Genomic DNA, 22,058 nt, shown 5'->3' with positions numbered 1-22,058 from the left:
ATAAAAGTCTTTTTAGTATGCAAATTTATCAACGAATACTTGTTAATATATTTTGCATTCAGAATTAGTTCTCAGCGGAATCTGACAGCCAACCCCATTAATTTAACTGACAACAACATTTCGTTTCGAACCCAATTCATAACAGGAAACCCGATTAGTTACACTTTATATTAAGAAAGAAAAAGGTCCCCGGAATATTGAATGCCAATTATCTACTGATTTGGCCTGCATAAAAATGGACAATTAATAAACTGCCGGCCGTGGAGGTGACAAACGTTTAAACAATAGAAATTGATGAGATAGCGTGACGCATGCATTATATGGCAAATTAATTGCGATTGACGCTGCCCAAAGTGTCAATCAAAGAGCAATAAATTCCCCAACGAAAAAGAAGGGAAGCCCAAGGCAAACAAAATAGTTGGTCGAAAGAACATATAAAAGTGCACGAAAAATATTCTTCTCAGAATATTATAAGGAATATTATAAGCTTAAATATATTTTTTGTAAATTTTTAAATTTTAAATTTTTTGTTAAAAAAATATTTGTTTGAATATATTTATGTGTTATTATTGGGGTATATATAAAAAATATAATGATTCTGTAGAATTTTAAGATATTTATTCATAAATAAAAAGAAAATAAAATAGAAATTGAATATCAATGGCAATTTCTTACTGTGTTTGGCTAAAATAACCAATTTTCATGGGTTGGGGGTAGATAGCCGGGAGCTTAAGCCAAGTAACTAGCGAGCATCAGGGCAATTACTAAAAAATAGATACAACTACCCCACCACACATACAGGCGGGAAGAGCGACTAACTCACACAAGCGCAGAGCCGAACACACACACATATAAAATGTTCAAATCATCAAACAATAAACTCAAAATGGACTCCATCGCTTGTCGCACGTTTCATGCTCATTTTCATGTCGAGCGCGTTAAAAACATGGGGCTTCCCCAACTTCTCTACGCTGTCCCTTTCCCTCGCGCTCGCCCCGTCTCTTTTGCACTGCCGGCGGAACGGAATGGGAGCGAAACACTGGCCATCTTGCGCATGACGTTATGCATCTTCGTTTTCGTGGGCGTGGCCTGTCCTTTCCCAGCATTCCACTCAAAAACTCACTTCTTTCCACTCACACTCACTTCCAGTCGCTCTGTGGTGAAGACAATGAGCTCCTCCGATTTTTCGGGCCCTGTTTATACTATACCACACTGACTGCCCCAACTTGATTACATTTTGACCTTCTCGTCTCTCTTTCTTCTCGACTTTTATTTCTTTGCCTTGTTTGTTTTCTTCAAAGTTGCGACGTGTTTGTTGCATATTTGATAGGCTACTGTACCGTGCGACCCTCGGTGCCAGCTCATTAACAGTCTCCCTTGATTTCGCTTTGGGTTTTTAATTAAAAAATGTTGGGGGTTTCTTTTTTTGGCTTGGATATAAGTTCAGAAGCGAAGTCTTGGCAGTACGGATTAAATTAGAGGTAAGGAATTGCAGGTGCTAACAACTAACTAGTTGTTTTAGTCATTTTTCAGTGCAAAACTTTAATTTAAATCTGTAAATCAAAGAAATATTAGAATTTTTAGTATAACAATTATTTAAATAAAAATATAAAAAAAGTTGTAAGTAAAAAAGTTGTTTTATTTGCTTTCAATAATATTATTTTTTTTACTTTCTATATTTTCTATTTGAATTATTTCTTCAGTTCCTTACACTCGTGACTCTCTGAATCCGCCTCCTTTGACTTGTGTAAATATACCTTACTCAACCTTCAACTAATTCATCTCTTAAAACGACCTTCCCTGCCACGCTCTCCAGTCGCAACTCCCCCTATTTATATAAATAGATTGCCCCTACAATGATCATTAAAAACGCATACCCTGACATTGTTTTGCTATAAACAAAACAATAATTCAATTCGCTCCGGCGGCAGCGGCAACAACAAGGATGACACAGGGATAGGGGCAAAAACAAAGCGAAAAACACGGCATAATCAATGTCGATGTCTGCCTACAAGGACCACTGCCGTACGGCGACACCCACTCTCGAATACGGACACAAATACGGCCACATCGTACATTACCCACTCGGAGATAGAGAGACATGGCCCGGAAAATAGACAGGATGTGTGGGGGAGCCAAAGGAATAGCGCTCGTATATCAGCATTGGAATCCACCCGGCAAAACCCCAGCAACGAAAACAATTTGGTAAGTTTTCGAAAATTTGGCAAGTGCGAGCGAGAGAGCCGGAGCTCTTCTAATCCGGCGCGCAGGACCAAATAGTCTGCCTCTCGCTCCCACCACCACCAGTTCCACCATGGCTATATGGCTCCATGGCTCCATGGCTCTATGGCTCTGGTTTTCGGTGGAGTCCATGTACAAAGCTTAGAAATAGACAGACAATAAAAGCTTCATGAAGCGACATTGCCGACGCCATCATTTGAGCGGGGTGTGTGCGAGCGAGAGGGCCGTGGGGCGATGGACAGAGATGGAGCATCCATGAAGTTTCTGTTGATTTTTATCATTTATCGATTTCGAATTTGTGTCGAGGGACAATTTAGTGGCCCCCCTGCGCCCGTTCCCAGAGTGTCTATGTTTTGTTGGCCATTCTCTCCACTCCACGGACATTCATGAGGTGTCGTCCCCAAATCCAAAAGGGGTGAGCCGGGTGGAAGAGGCCTTGGGGGTGGTGTGCTTTGATGGGCGACTCCAAAACTCCGGCCTGTCATTGTCAGGCTAAACTGCTGCCGACTGCTGCTGGGGAGTACATTTTTGGCCAGCTTTCCTGACGAGGACCCCTTGTTGTCGTGCTATTTATGGCCAGCACACATATTCGAATGCCAGCTCGTCCTCGTAATTCTCCAGGCACTCTCTTTTCGAGTGGGCGGGGCTCCGACTCCCTATTCTATCGATTTTCGAGGAGGGCTCCTTAAAGGGTGTCGTTCAACTTTTTCGAGTGTGTAGGAGCTTCTTTTCCTTAAAGACACAGTTTCCAGAACTGAGATTTTCCTTGCGTTTTAGGAAACTCGAGCAATGATATTCATATTGTCAAGCATTCTTCCAGATAAATAGAAACCTAACTATAAAATTCCTTAACTTTTTCTTTTTCTTAACCACTATTTAAATTTAAAATATAATACTAGAGATTAGTTATGAAATATTGTATAGTTTTTTTTAGAATAGATCTAACAAATTAGAGATAAAAAAATCATGTTTTTGAAAGCTATAAAAGGTTTTGTTTCGTTCTCAGAAAGTGCTTATGGGATAACACAACAAAAATCAACAAGCCGAGCTAAAATCCCTCTTAAATCCAATCCAGATCAGCATCTAAGCCATTTATGTGTATGATTTTTCTAAATCCTTAATCTTATGCAAAGCCAATAATGTTGAGCATTCTCCTGGCGGGCAAAAACAATAAAGCAATTAATCAAATTATATTTGACACGCCGGGCACACAAACAAACCGAATTGGCAAGCCCCGCTTCGAAGTCAGTTTGCAATATTTCAGCGAGCAGATTAACAGGCCTGAGGTCCTAAGACAAATTGTCCACCAGGGACACGTTCGCACACAGGAACAGTTTATTGTTTGCTTTTTTTTTGCCGAAATTCTATTAACCTCAGCGTCAATAAGCGGCTTAGACGGGATTTACCTGAAACCGATCCGATGCGAACTGAAAACTGGCAAGGAACCGAGAAACGAGCACGTTCGATTTTCTGTCTGGGACGCCTGCGCAGCTGGCGAAAAAGTAAACCTCATTCGAAATGGCAAATTCAAAGGCAATTCACACTCGTCCGTCAATTGCTGGAAGTTGACTCTGGGCGCGTACTAAGACAAAAGGTGAAAATACTGGGGAAAACCTATGCGGAACTGTGCGGAAGTTGATCCGATTGCCTTTTATAGGAGGGAAAACGTGCCAGGTTCAATGGGTTTTCATGAGTTGCAAGAATTCGCAGAGTGTATGGGCTGCCCATTCTTCTGGTATAGTATTTGATCTATAGATCCCGAGACTCCGCCATGAATATCACGTAATACGGCGGCTGTTTGCCGAGCTGCCGCTAATGGCTCGCCTAGGTAATTATCGCCGGTATGCTAATGGCGTTTTGAACGGACCCGCCTCCCCAAAAAAGAGTTACCGATACCGATTGTTTGCCATTGCACTCGCTGCTAAAGCATGATTAATGTGGGTGCCCCATTAGATGCGAGTCAACAATGGCAGTTCGGTAGTTGCAACAGTCAGTGCCCGGAGTCATTAGCCAGTTTCGATTCAGTGGGTCCGCCGATAATGTATGGTCAGGCTAGTTTCCGATTCGTGAGACTCGGTGGTGGATGGGTCAAGCCTCTCTTTCATTTAGCAGCTAAGTATCTGAAGGGTAACTTCATTGTAATGGGGTTCTTTACTCAATGGATGTTGAGGTGTTCCAGTCATTTTTCAACTCGTGAATGGCATGATTCATATATTACGACTTAGAGGTGGCAAGAAGACTGACATTAAATAACTAATTTTTAGTTTGGCTTTATACAAATAAGCTTCTCCTTTTTTAAACTGTGTTTTAGGTATTAAAATTTTTAGAAACTTCATTAAAAATCCAATGTATCCCCCAACCCTATTAACTTCCCTATATCTTTCCAGCAACATTATTATCTCATTACTCACGCTTCCATCTCCAGTTTTCTTACTTAAATATCTACTTGTTGCATTCATGCCTCAGCCCCATTCATTCATACCACCTTGGAGGGCATTCATAATTTAATGATATTTATTGTTATTGGCCACTCCCCCGATTTCCTCTCGGTACAACCTGCTTCGAATCCATTCATGGCCTGTCCAATCTCTTCTACTCATATGCTCGCCTGATTGACAGTTAATCAATCTTTCGGTTTTAGTTTGATTCTTTTCACACATTCCCTTATTCTTGATTGAGGGTTTGCCCTCTCTTTCGCCTTTCGTCCATTCATTTGTCTGCACCTTGTTGGCCAGAAATACTTTCGAGTTAATCCTTTTGACTTTGTCCGTTTGACGGATTGTCGTTTGACTGACTTCTCTTACCGGATTGACTGCAGCCGAGGAGTGTCTAAAGCAGATTTCCGGTCAGTAATTGTTATGAGTTTTAAGCCCTAAGAATCGCTTCTTAATTCCCCTGTAGGCGTTGGCTGAATGGATTTTTTTCCGTAATCGTATAATCTTGCATCTTTCTACAACTCTAGGATTTGGCCAAATAGATTTTTTTTACGTGAGCCCCCTGCCACCATTATAAACCTCATTTTCAATCTTTAATTTCATACTTTTCCTTGCATTTTATTTTTTATCAATTCGAAATAATTAAAATTACAATTTAATTTAAATACATTTTACATATAATTTACCGCAATAGTTAATCATCATGTTGTCGTTTGCATCGTCATCAATATTGTAAATATTGTTGCGCAATCTCAGTTAGCATAGTTAATCGTTAATATTTTATATTTATATATTTTAGTTGTACGAACTAAGGTCGGTTCTAATGCACGAAATTACATTAAAGTTAGGGATTAGAAACTAAACATACAGTATGTAATAAATTCAGTTTAATTTTTGTGCCAGTGTCTTCAACTCCTATCGATTTGCTTACGAATTAGCGACGTTAATTAAGCTTCATGTTAAGTGTATTCTTTAGAAAATTAACATAAATATTTACACACCTAATAAACACAGTGGGGAAATAAGAAGGAGAGTCAAAGGGGCGAAAAGGAAGTCTTCACAAGACGGTAAAGTGGCAAAACCTTAAAACTTGAACCCAAATCATTTAGCTGAAATCGTTTCTAGCTGCTGCTGCTGCTTTTGTGGCCGCTCCTGCTGGGCTTTCTAGCTAATTAGCTGGCGCATTGAAATTTATCCTAAGTGCATTTCATTCCATTTCATTGCGAGTCCATGTCCTTGCATAGTTTGTAAATTCGTTTTAATGACGATAATTATCCGGCTGCTGTTGCGACGAGCCGGAGCTGTTGCTGCGACATCGCTTGTTCTGGGCAGGGGACTCCCCCATGTCGAGACTCTCGTTATCGCTATCCATGGTCTCGCTGCAATCGCCATCGTTATCGCCACCCATATCGTCCTGTTTCCTCTTGGCCGTGGCCATTTCCGCCGCATGCCGCTTGCGCCACTTGGTGCGACGATTCTGGAACCAGACCTGCAAGAAAACCAGAAAAAATACACTTTAGTATGGAGAAAATAAAATGTAATTGATAAAATTAATTTTAATATTTGTTAAAACTAAGTGAACATTGTACCACATAATCTTATTTATACTAATACAGAAGCTTTCCAGGGCTTTTTAACTTATGTTACCAAGGTAGTATGAAAATGCGGATCTATTGCTTATAAGATGATGTATATGTACGGCCCTATTTATCCCGCAAATATCAATTTAATGTTTTTCTGTCCGTCTGGGCTAGCTCTTAAGTTTTAAATCGAAAGTTCTCCGCATGTGTAATTAGGCGAGTCACATTGTCAAAGTCATTAAGTCGCCAGAAGAGGGGGGCTTAGGGCCCAGCAACAGCCCATAAGTCGCATCATCAACGCCGGTTAACCCTCAATTAAGACAATATTAAGCCCTGGACAGCCAAATGGCGAAATGTTGCCCAGCAGCAACAGCACGGCAGCAACAGCAACTGTTTCAGCGGCAAAAACTATGCACAAAACCATGACTAACGTCTTTGGCTGCGCTTCATTTTGCCGGCCTCGCCTCGTTTGCCTCGCTCGGTGGCAACATATGTTGGCCAAAATCCTCCTCGGCCCCCTCCACCACTCCAACACCCGTGGCTGTTTTAAAGGGGGATTCACATCCAACCCACCCAAGTCCCAGGCACGTTTTCCAACTTTACGCTCTGCTCTTCAAAAGGCATGGCTCGACTCAAAATCGGCATAATTTCTACATTTGCCTGATGATGGAGCAGATTTTTGGTAGCTGTTTGCTGTTAGAATCATTAACAAAGCGTATAAATGGGCACTTAATGTAAGGGTGTTGCTCTCTAAAAAATTGTGGAAATGTATAGCCAAACAATAAGACTGATTTAAAGAAAATACGAAATAAACTTCAATTATCCAAAGATTTTACTTAAACTTTTAATATGATTAAAGCTTAAAAATAAAAATATAATATTTTGGAAGTCTTATGAAGTGATAATCATGAATGCTCTTTATTTTAAGACACTCACATAGCCTATTTTCCATTATGCCCTATCGAGAGATCCACTTAATTACCTATCCCAGACTGTCATAACCACTTTCGTAAAACATTTTCCCCACCCCCAGGCGAAATCAGCGCCGAACCCAAAAACCCAGAGGTGTAATTAAACCAGATACAGCATAATTTACAACTTCATTTGCACATTTGTGTAATTATTATTTGCAACATTATGCGAAATAAAAATACAATTAATATTTTCCGTGTGTTACAAGCCGCAGAGGCGAAAGCAGAGACAGAATTTCCCAGTGTCTTGGCCCTCGGAAAAACAACAGACAGCCAACAAAGGGAACAACAACATTAGTCGGCATCATTAAGGCTGCTTTTCATGGTCATTATTTTTTGGTAACATCTGTGTCCATGTTGTTACGGGATTTGCCACTGAGCCATGGGCAAAAAGGAAAATTGAGCTTGGGGCAAGTGGCTGGCTTCGTGGCATTTTCCCTCTTACCGCCCATCCCTGCGCCACTCGATTTTCCACGTCTCCTTTGCCCATTTTGTCGTCATCATAACGATGGTGTATGCGTCATCTAGCACCCACTAAAGCATGGTTGATGTTGCAATGACAACAGATTGCTGACTCTTAAGGGAATATGCAAGTTTTAGTTCCTGGATAACTGTGCTGTTTAAGCAAATCCTTCAAAAGCTTTACAATAATCAAGTGCATTTTTATTTACCTTTATTTTAGGAAATACTAGAAGGACCAACATGCTTTTCAGAAACCACATTGTCTTGTTTCTCCATTTCTTGGACACCCACGTTCTAGTCCCTAAGTGGAATCTCACAACTGTTTGCAACACTTTTATGGCCAAAATATCAAACATTCGCCGATAGCCTAGAAGCCGCCTTGGCAGGTACAGACAGCTAGCCAAATGGCTGACACAGAAGATGGTCAAGAGAACCCGGCTGAATTTATGACAGCCAACATGTCAAAGTCAATCAAATATTGTGGCAATCAATTTGACTTGGTCACGTTACGCTTCGATTTCGAATTGGGATTTATTTATTGCGGCAGGAGCAGCACCTCCAAAAAAGAACAGGGATCGAGACCCGGCCCTCAAATGAAGGGAAAACGTTGTTATAAAACATATTCCATTTTGGCACCACAGCGGGAGTCCCTGTTCCCCGTTTCCTGGGCCATCCGTCAGGTGGGCCCTCAGATAAGGATAAAAAGTGTTATGTAAATTTCGTAGAAACGGACGGATGTCAAAACCAAAAAACCTTCTGGGTGTGGTGTGCCCTCAAAGCGAAATATATGACTCTTTGGGCAAATTGGAAATTTATTTGTTTACGCGTCCTGTGCGGGGCATACTTAAAAGTCATGAAAATTTACAACATGGCTGCGCACACCGATGGCCAATACATCTGACAAGTTGGCTCCTACCTTCCTTTTTTTCTCCTATTGGTCCAGAGAATTTTTTATTTATTTATTTTAGCCAGGGCGCGCTGGTGTGTGTTTTGTAGTTCTGGCTCGTAAATTTCCGAATCCGTATAGCCGGCTCGCCCTCGCTCCTTATATGGCATCGCTTTCCGTATTTATGTGAGTTTGTGATTTATTTGATTTTGTATTTCGTAGCCATAAACTTGAGGCCAGCCCGGGGTTTGAGTCATAAAAATGCATTTGGTTTTTGGGATTCTTCTTAATTTTTTTTGGAAATTCAACTAATTGTTAGGAAGCCCTAGAAATCGTCTTCAGCTCATATGTAAATTCCTGGACAAACCCATTCATTAACACACAATCAAATCCATTAGTCGGTCACAATAGAATTCTTCCTCATCACCGAAAGAAAAAATCAATTAGACAGTATTCCCCATTTCTGTCATAAGTTTTTATGAACCGGCCCATTGTCAGCTCGTTGGCCTGTCACTTTTCGTCGGCTGCCCATTGTCGTTGCCAAAACTGTCACTTCTGACAGTCGCCTCGAATCGGATTTGGTCCATAAGCTTTCATTATGCCAGTGCTAATTATGCGGCCCGATCTTTGTCTCATCAAAAGTAACAGATCATAAAAAGCCATTTTTGGCCATAATAAATATTGTGTTCATCTGTGGCCAATGGCACTTAGCCACATTCCCAAAGGTATTCATTTATGGCAGCTGAATATTGTTAGTTTCCTAGAAATGGATTTCTGGGTGAGGAACAGGTAGGCTAAGAGCCTACCATAAAATTTAAAGTGCCTCTGGACAGTTTTATCTTATTTATAATATTATTTTTAAAGAGTTATTTCTAAAATGCACTATTACCAAGGTTATTTGTCCTCAAAATATATTATATTCTCTATCCTGACTCGTATTCAATTAATTCCGCAAATTATCTCTTGCTTTAAGCCAATTACACCAAATGCCATTTCCTCCTTTTCCTGCTTATCGTGCTCTCAGCCATTATTTCTAGCCACCTACTATTTGCAAAACAATCCCAGCCAAAGTGTTTACATACATTGACTGAACAATCAGGACCCGAAATGCCATTACATTTATGCAAAACAACAGGGAAGAGCGGGCAAAAATCACGAAAAAGCCATAACACCAAAACATGCAATAATTTTATTGCCCGGAGTGGACCTCCTAACTATGCCCCCAAACACATGGGCTGTCATTAATAATGGCCACAGACGCTATAATTCACCCCGCTGGGCGGTGGGGCATTGGGGGCGTGGCTTCGGAGGTCTCCCGCTCATAAGAGCGTACAAAATGGCGACCATTTGCATTAAATGATTGCTAAAACGAAGGACCAAAGGAGTCCTGCTCTCTCTTTCGTCGTCTGTGTCCAAAAACGGTTTTAATTATGATAACAGCGCAATTATTCTTGTCAAGATCATTTGACCAACCACCCACTTTCATACGAATGAACTGAGAAAAAAATTCGAAGAATTGCAATCTTATGACATCATTAAGATGGAAATAGGAGGAAAAAAAAAACATATTTTGTGACATATTTTGGTAACATATTTTCAATGAAAAAAGTCAAATTTTCACGATGTTTTTTATTACCTTTTTTTTAATTTGACCTTTTTGTAAATTTCATAAATAAATCTTCGAGTAGAAACTTTTAATATCTTTGTGAAAACTAAATTTTAGTATATACAATTTATAAGCTTTGTTTTTAGTTTGCTGATATATCATAATGACTTTCCCAATTTCTCTCTGTGCACTGGCCACTTTGCATTTTGTCTGTCTGTCATAATTTGGCTTGCTTTTTGGGGGCGGCTGCCGTCCAGCTTGTGCCTTTTTGTTTGTCAATTTGCATACTATCATCGTCATGGCTGTTTTTCATCCGGCTCTGGCTAACACACACTGCCACACATGCACGCACACTAATTGAATATGTATGAAGCTGGCAGGATGCCCATCGTTGTCGTTGTCCTTCTGCAATTCGTGCCATCCCGGGTCCAGAATTTAATTTACACTCACCCAAAAGTCATGCAGTCATTTGGCATGTCTATCAGAGAGGCGAGTTGAGACAGCGCGGGGGAGATCGGGGAAAAAGCGGGGGAGAAAGGGGAAAGCTAGGGAGTCGGCTTCAACCCGAAATCCTGCAGTTTCCATCCATCTCCCTGTCCATTTGTACTCGTCATCAGCGCATTCCCTGACCTCCGCCTCCCCTCCTCCTGTTTAGTCCTTAGCACAAAATGACGCATATTTAGCTGCAGCTCAAGCCATCAATCCTGAATGTTCATCTATCTGTCTCTATCTCTGTTGCTTTGCTTTCTCTGTCTGCCCCAGGATCTCCTTCTCTGCCTGCCCTGTGCCTCATTCTTTGGCAATTAATCATTTTTCCTCATCATAAACGTGATTTCTTTTCCACTCCTGATTGCGCTCCGTTGTGTGGCGAGAAAAGGTTTTCCATTCGGTTGGGGGCTTGGGGAAGGTATTTCGGAGGGGGTGGTGTCCCGCAAATGGGGCAATCATGTCCTTCTAATCTGGATATCTGTGTTGAGAATCATGTTTTTTTCATGTCTTCTTTCATGTCTTTTTGTAAACATCTTTTTTTTTAAATTTTCATAATTTTTAGTATTTTGAATCCATAGTTTTTCGATGTTAGAACTGAAAAACATCGTCTAAGAACTCCCTCTTCTGTTCTTTTAACCCTTTGACAACCCACCGATTTCTGCTGCTTTTAAAACCCACCGCGAACCAATTAACTTGCCGGCTTACAACTAATTCAAGAATTACAAGGACCCGCAACTCAGATACAGATACGTGGCGAAAGATACAAAATCTCGGACGGCGCACGCGGCGAAACCACGGACCGGCGACCATGACACGTGCGTTTCCGGGGCTGGGATTACAACAAAAGTTGATAACAACAAATTTGACGACACAAAGGATTTATTTGTTGATAACATTTCCTTCCTTTTCTTTTTCGGTGTTGTACGGGTGGAAAAAAGGGAACTTTAAAATGGTGGAGGATAACACATTGCACTAAGCCTTTAGGACGCGCTCCCCGGGGAAATGGGGGCCATTGAGACCCATTGGCGCCATTTTGTATCTCGTGGTAAGGCCGAAAAATCCACGAGATTTGCCTTTCAATAAAAATGCAAATTTGTCAGAAAAGCGGAGTTCTGCTTACTCCGGTCTACCTTTTTCGGAGTCAGTTTCTGTTCTTTTTTATGCATTGTTTGGGTTCGGGTTGATTGCCTCATCCGCCATTTTTATGGGCTTTTAATTTGCATTTGCCAAAAAGGACTTGGACCCAGTTTTAGGTGGTATTCGTTTTAGGAGTTCATAGCTGCTTACCTTAACCTGCGACTCGGACATTCCTAAGGCATAAGCGAGCTTGGCCCGCTCGGGTCCGGCCAGATATTTGGTTTGCTCGAACGTCTTCTCCAGGGCGAAGATCTGCTGACCACTGAATGTTGGGCGGGTGTGTTTCTTCTTGCCATCCTTGTCGTTCGATGGGTGGTGCTGGTGCGATTGCGACAGATTGGCGGACACTAAAAATAACAAAAATATTTAATTTAGTATTTTATAAAATAATTAGTTTTATTTATAGTTATTCTAAAATAATAGCTATCGAAATATTTGTTTATAAACCTTATAGCTGCCTCTCCTTAGCTTTTCATATCCTTACCATGACCCAAAACTTTTCGAATTTCTATTGAAACACTTTGAGTACCTTGTTTACAAGCATCTCTCAAAACTGTATAATTTTCGTCTCCCCAAAAAGTAATATTATGAAATGTTACACAATGTCGCCGTAAAGATGTGGACAAAGTTGTTTAGCGCATCGCGGGGTGGTTGGAAAACGGTTTCCTCTTTGCGGCAGAAAAGTTTTATGACATTTATTAATTGTTTACGAGGCGACAGCTGCTAATTTGAGAAGAACTTTTGGGACAACGGCAGGGTAAAAGGTGTCTAGGGGTTGTCAACTACAATCAAATGATTTTAGAAAGCCCAGAAATATTTAAACAAAATTAATATATGTTTTAAAATTCTGTAAATATTATTACAAGTATTTTAAAATGGAATAAAACGCTTTTTATAATCCTTATAAATTTCAACATGACTAATTGCGCCCTAATTGCAATGTGCTACGAAGATAAATGTACGAAATACTCGCCCGAAAAAGTCCCTATACACACGTTTGCCCAATTAACAAACCGAAATTGACCACAGCAATTTATGATACAAGAATCCCGAGGACGAAAACTTTGCCGTCGAGGGTCGTCGGAGCCTTCATTAAAATCAATTAGCAAAAGCGACGACGACGACAGCGAGAGGCCAATAAAAGCGAGCCAAGTGGTCCAAAAACAGAACGCCCACCCGGCGACCACGCCCCCCACCAAAGAGGCACTGCCATGGGCGGCGGCAGGCGGATTCGCCAGGGGCTACGTGCCCTGTTCGCTCGTAAAGTCAGTCAAGTGGACATGGAGGGTGGTCATAAAATTAAACGGTAGCTGTGGGAACGGCAAAAAGGGCGTGGGGCGTGGGCGGTGGTGGTGGTGGGTGGTGTGTGTGTGCTTTCAATTAATGTCACCCCATTATTAAATGATCCCTAATTATGTGAAATGATTTAACTAAATATGCACGAGGCAGAACCCAAAAGGGGACATCGGCTGGAAAGGCAAATGGGGTCCTGGTAAAAGGTAAAGCCACAGACAGCCGTCGCCCTCAAAAGGGGTGGTCCCTTTTTTTGATACGAATTGCCCTGAAACTTTGTGTCCCTTTATGATACTTTGGTGCCATTTGCGCAGAATTATTAATTTAAATGGTTATTTCTAACAGCTTTCATATAGATAAGGTTATTTTTTATTTGGGTTAGGGACTGCGCTGAATTAAATGGGATGCGTGTTATGGTGCAAGAAAGGATTGTAATTAAACGACATGCGTTAAAATTATCAAAGGATAAAATCTTACTATAAAAGGTAGATCATTTCAGCTATAAAAACTGTCTAATAGTTTATAAGAAAATAAATTACATATAAAATAAAATTTATTTCGAACTACTTTTCTTAAAACATTTTTACGTGTTGTTTAAGAATAAAACCAAAAACTAAATAAAATAAAATATCTTTATCTGGCAATTTTCATTAGATTTATAAGGGTTTTAAAAAAAATCACTTCCATCGGAAGCCTTCAAAAATGCCTTCCTTTTACTGTTCCATTTTCATGTCATCTGCTACTCTGTCCTACTTTGCTTGCCCTGTTCGAATTATGAAAACAAAATGCCTTGCCAAATAAAAATGTGTGTGGCATTAAATTTATACGTTTCTGTGCTTTTTCTTTTTTTCGCTTACAATTCTGGAGCTTAACAAGACTTGTCAATAAAGGGGGATAGGATGTGCAAGGGTATCTCCCGCGGACTTTCGCTTTGGAGGGGGTCGGGCGATGTAACAAGCGTAATCCCTTGCAAGAAAAATTGTAGCAGTGATAAATTTTTTATTCTCTTTCGGTAGAGCTGTCTCGCTCTGCTCCCTGCCTGCATCTCTTTCGCTCCGCCGCAGTCCTTCGGCGGTTGGCAGCTGCGTCCTGCAAGGACCCTCATAAATAACCGACAAATATGAAGCGTTTATTTGCTCATGTCACGGCCCTCAAACGCAATGCAATGAAATGGAAATGGTCCGCCCCTGCCCCCTCTTTGCGCCCCCCTCTGCACGCCCCTGGGTCCTGCGATTGAGGCAGTGGCAGTTGTCTATAATCGCATAAGTCACCCTGTTGGCATCGCTGCATTTGCACTTTTTCCTCCCGGCACTCGAATTCCTCGGCTCTTCCTTTTTTTCATCACTGCCAATATTTTTTATGGCATTAATATTTTTTTTTATTTTGGCGGGGTGGCAAGCCAAGTCAAGGTGGGCGTGTGCTGTTTTGGGTAAATGTTTCCCTTATTGAAAATATTAAAACGTCATTCATTATCGGGCGTGATGGGAGTAATGAGGGGAATGTGATTAAGGTGGGGTGAGTTAGGCGGGAAAATCGTTAACACCAAATATTGATAGATCATCTTATTAAATTATAAATCAGAAATAAATTTAAAACTAGTTATGCATTAGCTTGTGACTATATTTTTGAGCCATCATAAAATTATCATATAGTAAAAGTAAAACTATATATATTCTTATATATGCATCCATTTATATGATAAAGGTATAAAATTTATTAAAAAACCAATAGTTGGTATTATATTTATATCCCAATTATAAAATCCCTGCCAGTTAAAGCTTTTTGTACCCAATCCATGCCAACCTACATCGTTTCCAGCCGCTTCTCACGTTGAAATAACAATCTTGTAAAATCTTTATGCCAATCTGGTTGCTGAGCAGTAAAATCCTTGCACACCAGTTGGGGCGGATAATCCGCACCTTTTTATATACCCCAGGTAGCGATGGGGCTACGATGGGGATACGAATACGTGCATATATAGGTGGGTTGGTCGGCTGCCTCATTAAGTGCCACTGCTGGCGTCCCTCTCTCTCCCTCGTGCCTTGTGCGGTGTTTTATGGCCTGTTTTATGCCCGATTATATGCTTAAAGCACAAGTTTTACAGGGAGCCCAGGGAGGAGGGCCCAGGGAAATTCCGGAGGGGATGACACAGAAAATGCCACTTGAATTTTAATTAAACGCAACAGCTAGACGGGCTAGTGCCGTCTCTCTCGGCTGTCTTCATTAAGCTTAATGAATTGTGTCAAGCGTAGACTGCGGTTTCAGTTGCCGTCCTGCTCTGAATTTACGATTCTCTTCCGCTCGTCCTGTATTTACTTTTTATGCCAAAGTTAATTATTTCATTAGCACAATGCGGTTACACGCTTTATTTTAATTTCGCTTTTAATGAATTAAAGCTGGCACAGGATGTTATGAATAAAAAGGGCTCAAAAGTTTTGTTTGCTAAGAAAATGTGGCTATAAAAAAAACATTTTCAAACCAAGTTTGGTGGTTTGATATATCTATAGATATTTATATCTTTTTAACCATTGATATCTGCTCAACGATAACTAACCTACACCACTGATAAGCGAACCCATGCAAATAATATCCCTGCCCACTATCAGGCACTATGCAAACCCACTTAATTCCTTTCAATCATAATAAATAAAATTCCCCAATGAACTTGCATAAATTGCAGGCAAATAAATTGCAATTAATAAATTGCCTGGCAAATATTGGCAGTAAACAACGAAAATAATCGCATTGATAACATTGAACAGGTGCAAATGCAGATATGGGAGAATAAAGCAAAAAAAACCCTGCCAGCAAATGCAATGAAAAATGCCCCGGCTTAATCAAAGAGTAAATAATGCCACCCAAAAGCTAATCAAATGCAGTGGCATTATTAATAACAAATAAAATGTGCTGAAAAAGAGGAGAACAAAAAATCATAGCCTACTTTCGCGGGCAGGAGACCGAATTCAAATGAGTTAGTGTGTGTGCTATGCGCACACGCACACTCGGGCAGCGGGGAAAGCTTTCTCCCTTGTTAACATGACAGCCTACAAGCACATAAACACAAATACCCACACACACGTGTGTGTGGTGCTGCTCCGTTTCGGGATAAAAATGAGGAAAATCCGAGTGGAGCAAGACAAAACAGCCCCCAGTATTTCAGCCAGATAATAATGTGGCAACATATTCTCGCAGCGTCTGTGTCTGCCCTTATCTTCCTATATACATTATGTATACGGCCAGTCTGCCTTAACATTTTGTTTTCGGCTAACGAAAGTTCTTTTCCGTCTGGACCTGCCAGCTGTCGCACAATGTGTACACAAATAAATAAAAAATGAATACAAGCAATGGCTGTATGTTTATGTAAATAGGCGAAATATGGGAATGCTTTACGTGGCCAAAGTTAACCAAAACAGAAATGATGTGGAAACAATGAGCCGCAGCAACTGACAATTGAAACATGTTTTTCAAATTCCATTCTATTTTATGGCTTGTTAGCGCTGGCTGAGGCTCTCAAATATAAAGGTATCGATTTTTATGTGGCGAGGAAAAGGAAAATTGGGTAAAAGAAAGTGACCTTGAGAGTTAAGGATTTGTAAAACTTGTAAAAGTATAAATTGTTAAATTATATATGATAATTAAATCGATGAAAATTAAATGTATTTTATGTATTTTACATAGAAATTATTGCCTTAAATGCTTAACAACATTCTTTCAGATCAGAACATATTTATCCCTGCTTAATCCCTAATTTTCTGCTGACTACATCCGATTCACTGCTCTGTTTAGCAAATCAATTAAACAAATATTTGCCTTTTGCTGCCCACAGAGCTACCAAAAGCGTGAAAATTCCTCGGCCCCTAACGACACACTTCAGAAATCAAATCGAACACAAGACAAACATAAGCACACACTCCGTGCCACGAATCCCACTCTCCAGTGCGGCAAGATCGCTGAATGCGAGAAGATTGTGAACGATTTCCGAGTTTTGGGCCAAGACTTTAGTGCCCCGTCATGGCCGCAATTAAAAGGCAAACAGCAGCAGCAGCAGCAGTAGCCCACAGCACTAAATCAAATCAATTGCCAATGCGAACCCCGAGACGATGACGATAATGACGGGGAGCGCGGCAGAGGGGGCCTTTGAGCAAATAAACAATTGCCGGAGAAAAGGGAAACGAGTCTCGGACTGGTGGCACATTACTTAATGAGCTTAGCGATGCCTATAAATAGATGTAATAATGAAGTAACCAGATCAGAAATCAGAAATCGGCTGGCCAGTAAATTAATTTTTCATATGTGCGCGGTGCCATCCCAGCATCCCGGCTATCATCATGGCCATCATTATCGACTTTTGTGTGGAGTCATGGCGAAAGAGAGCTCTCGTGAGCCGCTGATCGTGTCAAAGTGCTGCCTCAACACTTATTAATGAGTCGCACAATGCAACTTGCCCCCGTTGTAAGTCGCACTGGTAATCACTTGAGAAGCCCATCGCCTGATCACCGTGGTCATTAGTTGGGCATTCGCTGCGCTTTGTTAACGGTTTCCCCGCTCCCAGGTCCCCAGGTGCCCGAATCCCCAAATCCGATCCAATTCGATTCGATCGATCCCCGCCCCCCGAACAGGAAGCTGAAATCGCAACGCGGTGTGCCGGCTTACAATCGTAACCAAATTACGCGCCCGATTCACCGATCTCCTCGACTGTCAGTCGATCAATCGCAAATTAATCTTTGTTCGCCGGCCATTCGAGGAATCGTGGTACTCACTCGTGTTGGAGAGGCGTTCGCGCCACGCTATGGGATTGGCCACCAGGCCCTGCAGTCCCGGCCAGTACAGGTGCGTGCGGTCCACTATGTGTCCGGCGTGGGTCTTCAGCGGCGCCCCCTGGCTCTGGGACAGGTATTGGGCCATTCCCGCTGCGGCGGCGGCGATCGAGAAGCGGGGGATGCCAGCTGGGGGAAAAGGTATAAGGAAAATCAATTTATTAACAATTCATTTTTTAGGATTTAGTATCTAAGAAATTTTTTCCAACAGAAATTCTAAAGAAAATGTTAGAATAAAATGTTCATTTTCCAGGAAATGTAATATAATTTTAATTAGGGTTTTCATGGAGTGAACAGAGTACTAATTTTGGTATACATTAAGTTAAAAAAAATGCTGCTCATCTAACGAATTGGATTTTATTTTAACTGTTTATTTAAAGTATTTTTATGGTTTTAAAAACCTAAACTTTTATTATATTTAATTTTTTTATAAGTTTAATTATGTTATTTTTAAGTAATCTCCTTTATATAAGTGATAGTTGTTGTTGAACTTGAATTTAGTTTAACTTATGATTTTAATAATATACTTTTCTTTCTGAATTCTGATAACTAGAAAAATGTGTTTTAAAATAAAATTTTAACTAATGATCTAGGTTATCTTATAACTTGAAATCATAAAATCATTTCTTATAGCCCTGATATCAACGAAACTGTGTTCTTTATAAGGCAAAAGCAATCCTATCAATCACTACCGCCTTATAAGCAGAGAATACCTCACGATCCTTTGTATAACAACCATCGAAATACGCACCCCATTAACTAATCCTCTCTAAAGTTTATTTCCCCTTCATGGGGTTCTCAGCTGGCCAATTTTTCCGCCCACTCATGCTCAACTCACTTACACAATACGGAATTTGTTCGAATTAATTAAAGGCCATTAAATAATTTGTCATAAAAAGAATGAGAGACAATTTCGGTGACCGAGACATTTAGAGAAAAAAAGTGGTTTGAGCAAATAAATAAACGAATCAAATCACATAAACGCCCTCGTTAAAAATAATTAAAAATGTTATGGCAAATTGTCAGCGCCCTGTCGACCGCGCCCCCCATCAATCCACTGTCATGTCACACAATCGGTCCACATTTGAGTGAAAAAGTCGAAAAATCAGAGCCAGAGAGGCTGAAAAACAAAATCATTTTAGTGAAACGACAACGTCACAGGCCCCCAAATCCTATCCCTATGTGGCCCACGTTTTTCGTGTGTCATTTTGATTTAATTACAAACAATTTGACAACTAATTGCTGCCACATTTAACGTTAAAACGCGTATCTCATTACGTTTTGTGGTAATTTTGCAATTGGATATTATAACCACTCCGGGGTTTCGTAGCAAACGCTGTGCCCAATATCTGGAATTGCCCTGATTAGGCAAAGGGTTTCGGGGGGCGTAATGACAGGGGGGGCCTGTGGGCTGGGGAATGGCTTTTATTGAATCATATGGAATCATGCCAAACCGGATTCGTGAACAAAACAACAATTTTCGCTCGTTTTTGTTCGCCGGGGTGGCTCTTTTATTTTTCTGTTTGCTTTGCGAAACGAGTTTTTGAAGCATTTAAAATATTTTATTTTATGTGTATGTGTTTGGTGCTTACAAAGTATCTATTGATTCGTGGTTGGTATATATTAGAGTTGCATAATGATTTGGTGAATTTAATTGGGACTCGGGAAAGCCAATTGTAGGTGAACAGGTTTCCCAAAAAAAACCCTTCATAGCTTTTTTAGATGGCAAAGCATTTGTTTACTTTTAATATTTGTTAAATGTATAAAATCGAATTGAGAAGATCAAATATCATAAAATGAAGATACAACGTTTCAGATATTAAGAGCTGCAAATAAAGATCTTCTCACACCTGTTCTCATCTTCTTTGAAATAAGCTTCTTCTCTTAAGACCTAAGGTATCACCTTAATAAAATGATTCGTAAAATAAGCTGGTTAATTGATTTAATATTTATTGTTAAATAAAACAGGTTTTGCTGATATTTTAAGCCACTTAATTAATCTATTGTTTATATTTTTATAGTGAAAATAAAAAACTTTTACTTAAGTAAAACCAACATCATCTACCAAAATAGATTTATATGCATTAATTATTTTTGTTCTTTGATCTTTAAGTTATGATTTCCATCCCGTTCTATCTCAAACCCATCCCCTTACTCACCTCCTGTTAAAGCACTTAGACCCGCCGATGTGACCGGCGGCGGTTTGGAGAGGATGGTATCGATGCCGTGCGGATTGGGGGCTCCCTGGCTATTGGTGTTCGTGGTCGTGGTGGAGGAGGACGAGGAGCTTCCCCCAGATCCCCGATCGCTGATCAGATGCGAGTTCGGGCTGTGTCCGTAGGACAGTCCATTGCCCGAGGCCGACGATCCGCCGACGCCCTGACCACCACCCGTCTTCATTTCCGTGGTCATGGAGTGCAGGGCCGCCAGCGGAGGACCCAGAAAACTCAGCGGCAGCTTGTGATCCATGTGGTTATTGTTGAGGTTGTGGCTCCCAGGATTTCCCCCGTGATTGGCATTGTGCAAGGCCAGAGGATTGACCCCGTGGTGGTGCTGGAACTTCCCCCTCTGGCTGGTGAGATTCTCGGGGCTGTAGTCGTTCTGGGCCTGCGGCGGCGGGCTGGCCGACTCGCTGGTCTGGCAGGGATCCTCCGCTCCGCTGCTGCGCTGGCTCAGGGCATACGACTTGGCGCTGTCCACGCCGGGACTGGAGTTGTGCTCGTAGCGCGGCGATGGCGAGGAGTCCGAGTGGAGGCGCGAGGAGGCGGGCGGCGGTGTGGTCGACGGCGAGTCCGAGTCCTTCAGGCCACCGCCATGTGCCGCCGCCTTGAGCAACATCAGCGGACTGCTGTTGTTATTGTTACTGCTATTATTGTTGTTGTTATTGTTAATATTATTGTTGTTGGCATAGACAGCAGCTGCCGCCGCTGCACTGTGGTAGTCGGCCAACTGTTGTTGGTAGTCCGCCGCTGCCATGGCATGGGCATGCACGTCGGCGAAGCCGTTGCTCATGGCCGCCGCCAAATGGTGACGCTGCGCCGCCGACGGGGGACTGCCCTGGGCGGCGGCCGCGAAGCTGTGGTGTCGCATATACGGATTGATCAGATCCATTTCCGGCGCCTCGTGGCCGTAGTCCAGGCACTCGGGGTGCTGCTGCGGCTGCCTGTAGAAGCTGGGCGGCAGGGCCAAGTTGAAGGCCGAGTTGGCGGACAGCTGGAAGCTCTGGGCCAGCTGCTTGGCCGCCACCTTGGCGTCGGGCGGTGGGGGCGTGGGCGAGGGATTGCTGCTGCCACCCGCCGGCGTGATGCTCAGGAATGGACTACCCAGCTTGGGATCGGTCTGCGGAGGGGGCTGCACTCGGAGAAGATGGAATCTTTGCGCTGGTCAAGGTGGCCGGAGATATATTCTTGGTACTCGGGTTATCCTCTTTTATAATGCCTTCAGGTTCCTTGATAAGCTGCCGAGCCTTGTTGAAGACTTTGTTTCAGGGTTGCCAGATCTTATGATTTTTTAATTTTGATCTTCTATTAGTATCTAGATCTAGTTGTTCTGGAGATTCTTTAATTTTGTGTTTCACTTTCTCGTAATTTACAAGTTTTTAGGTTTTTTATACCAAAATATATATCAAAGATCAATAGATCTTAAATCCCTTCAGTTCACAAGCACGAAACCAATTTGAGAAACGAATAGCGCTCAGATCGTTTTTTTTTTATATATATAAAACCACACTTTGTTTTTACCGATTTTGAACTAACGCTTTTGGCTACTCCGTGGCCGAAAGGTATCGCAGTGAATGAAGACCCGCGCGTGTCCGCTTGCTTAGGCCTACGACTAGCGAATGATTTCGAAATTGACTCGACTGGCCCTCAGCACAATCTCAGTTTCAGTTTCAGTTTCGGTTCGGTCTCTGGTTTTGGGTCTTGGGTGGTGGTACGGGTACGGATACGGATACGTCTTTCAACCCTCCGAAGACCGGATTCCACTCGCAGCATCGCCGCTCGAGAGAGCGAGCGAGAGGCGTGCATGTGGTCGAGCCACTCGCACGCATCGCTGCGTCTCTCTTGCGCCCGCAAGAGCGTTCCACAATCAGTGTAAGCACGAGATGCAGACTGGAACGCAGTGGCATTGGCACAAAACGAAT

General features: G+C 41.7%; 1 protein-coding gene across 1 annotated transcript; it reads right to left on the bottom strand.

The window, feature by feature from the left end:
- Window positions 1-5,367: 5,367 nt before the first annotated feature.
- Window positions 5,368-21,735, bottom strand: LOC108035692 (brain-specific homeobox protein). Its single transcript, XM_017111411.3, has 4 exons — window positions 20,077-21,735; window positions 17,861-18,046; window positions 11,958-12,154; window positions 5,368-6,165 (listed from the first exon to the last, which is right to left on the bottom strand). Exons 1-4 carry the CDS (start codon window positions 21,026-21,028, stop codon window positions 5,935-5,937), a joined length of 1,566 nt encoding a protein of 521 aa, XP_016966900.1. The 5' UTR covers window positions 21,029-21,735; the 3' UTR covers window positions 5,368-5,934.
- Window positions 21,736-22,058: the final 323 nt, after the last annotated feature.

Source organism: Drosophila biarmipes, chromosome 3L (assembly GCF_025231255.1).
Source record: "Drosophila biarmipes strain raj3 chromosome 3L, RU_DBia_V1.1, whole genome shotgun sequence".
In the NCBI taxonomy this organism is placed as follows: Eukaryota; Metazoa; Arthropoda; class Insecta; order Diptera; family Drosophilidae; genus Drosophila; species Drosophila biarmipes.
Note: the sequence above shows the minus strand (reverse complement) of the source record. Positions and strands in the feature narration are given on the sequence as shown.

Bases quoted from the DNA above. Each gene is read 5' to 3' on its own strand.
- LOC108035692 (XM_017111411.3), bottom strand. From the start codon at position 21,028: ATGGATCTGATCAATCCGTATATGCGACACCACAGCTTCGCGGCCGCC. The intron at 18,047-20,076 runs GTGAGTAAGGGG...CTTTTCCCCCAG, and splicing joins TCTAAGTGCTTTAACAGGAG to CTGGCATCCCCCGCTTCTCG. The intron at 6,166-11,957 runs GTAAGCAGCTAT...GTTTTCTTGCAG, and splicing joins TGTCCGAGTCGCAGGTTAAG to GTCTGGTTCCAGAATCGTCG.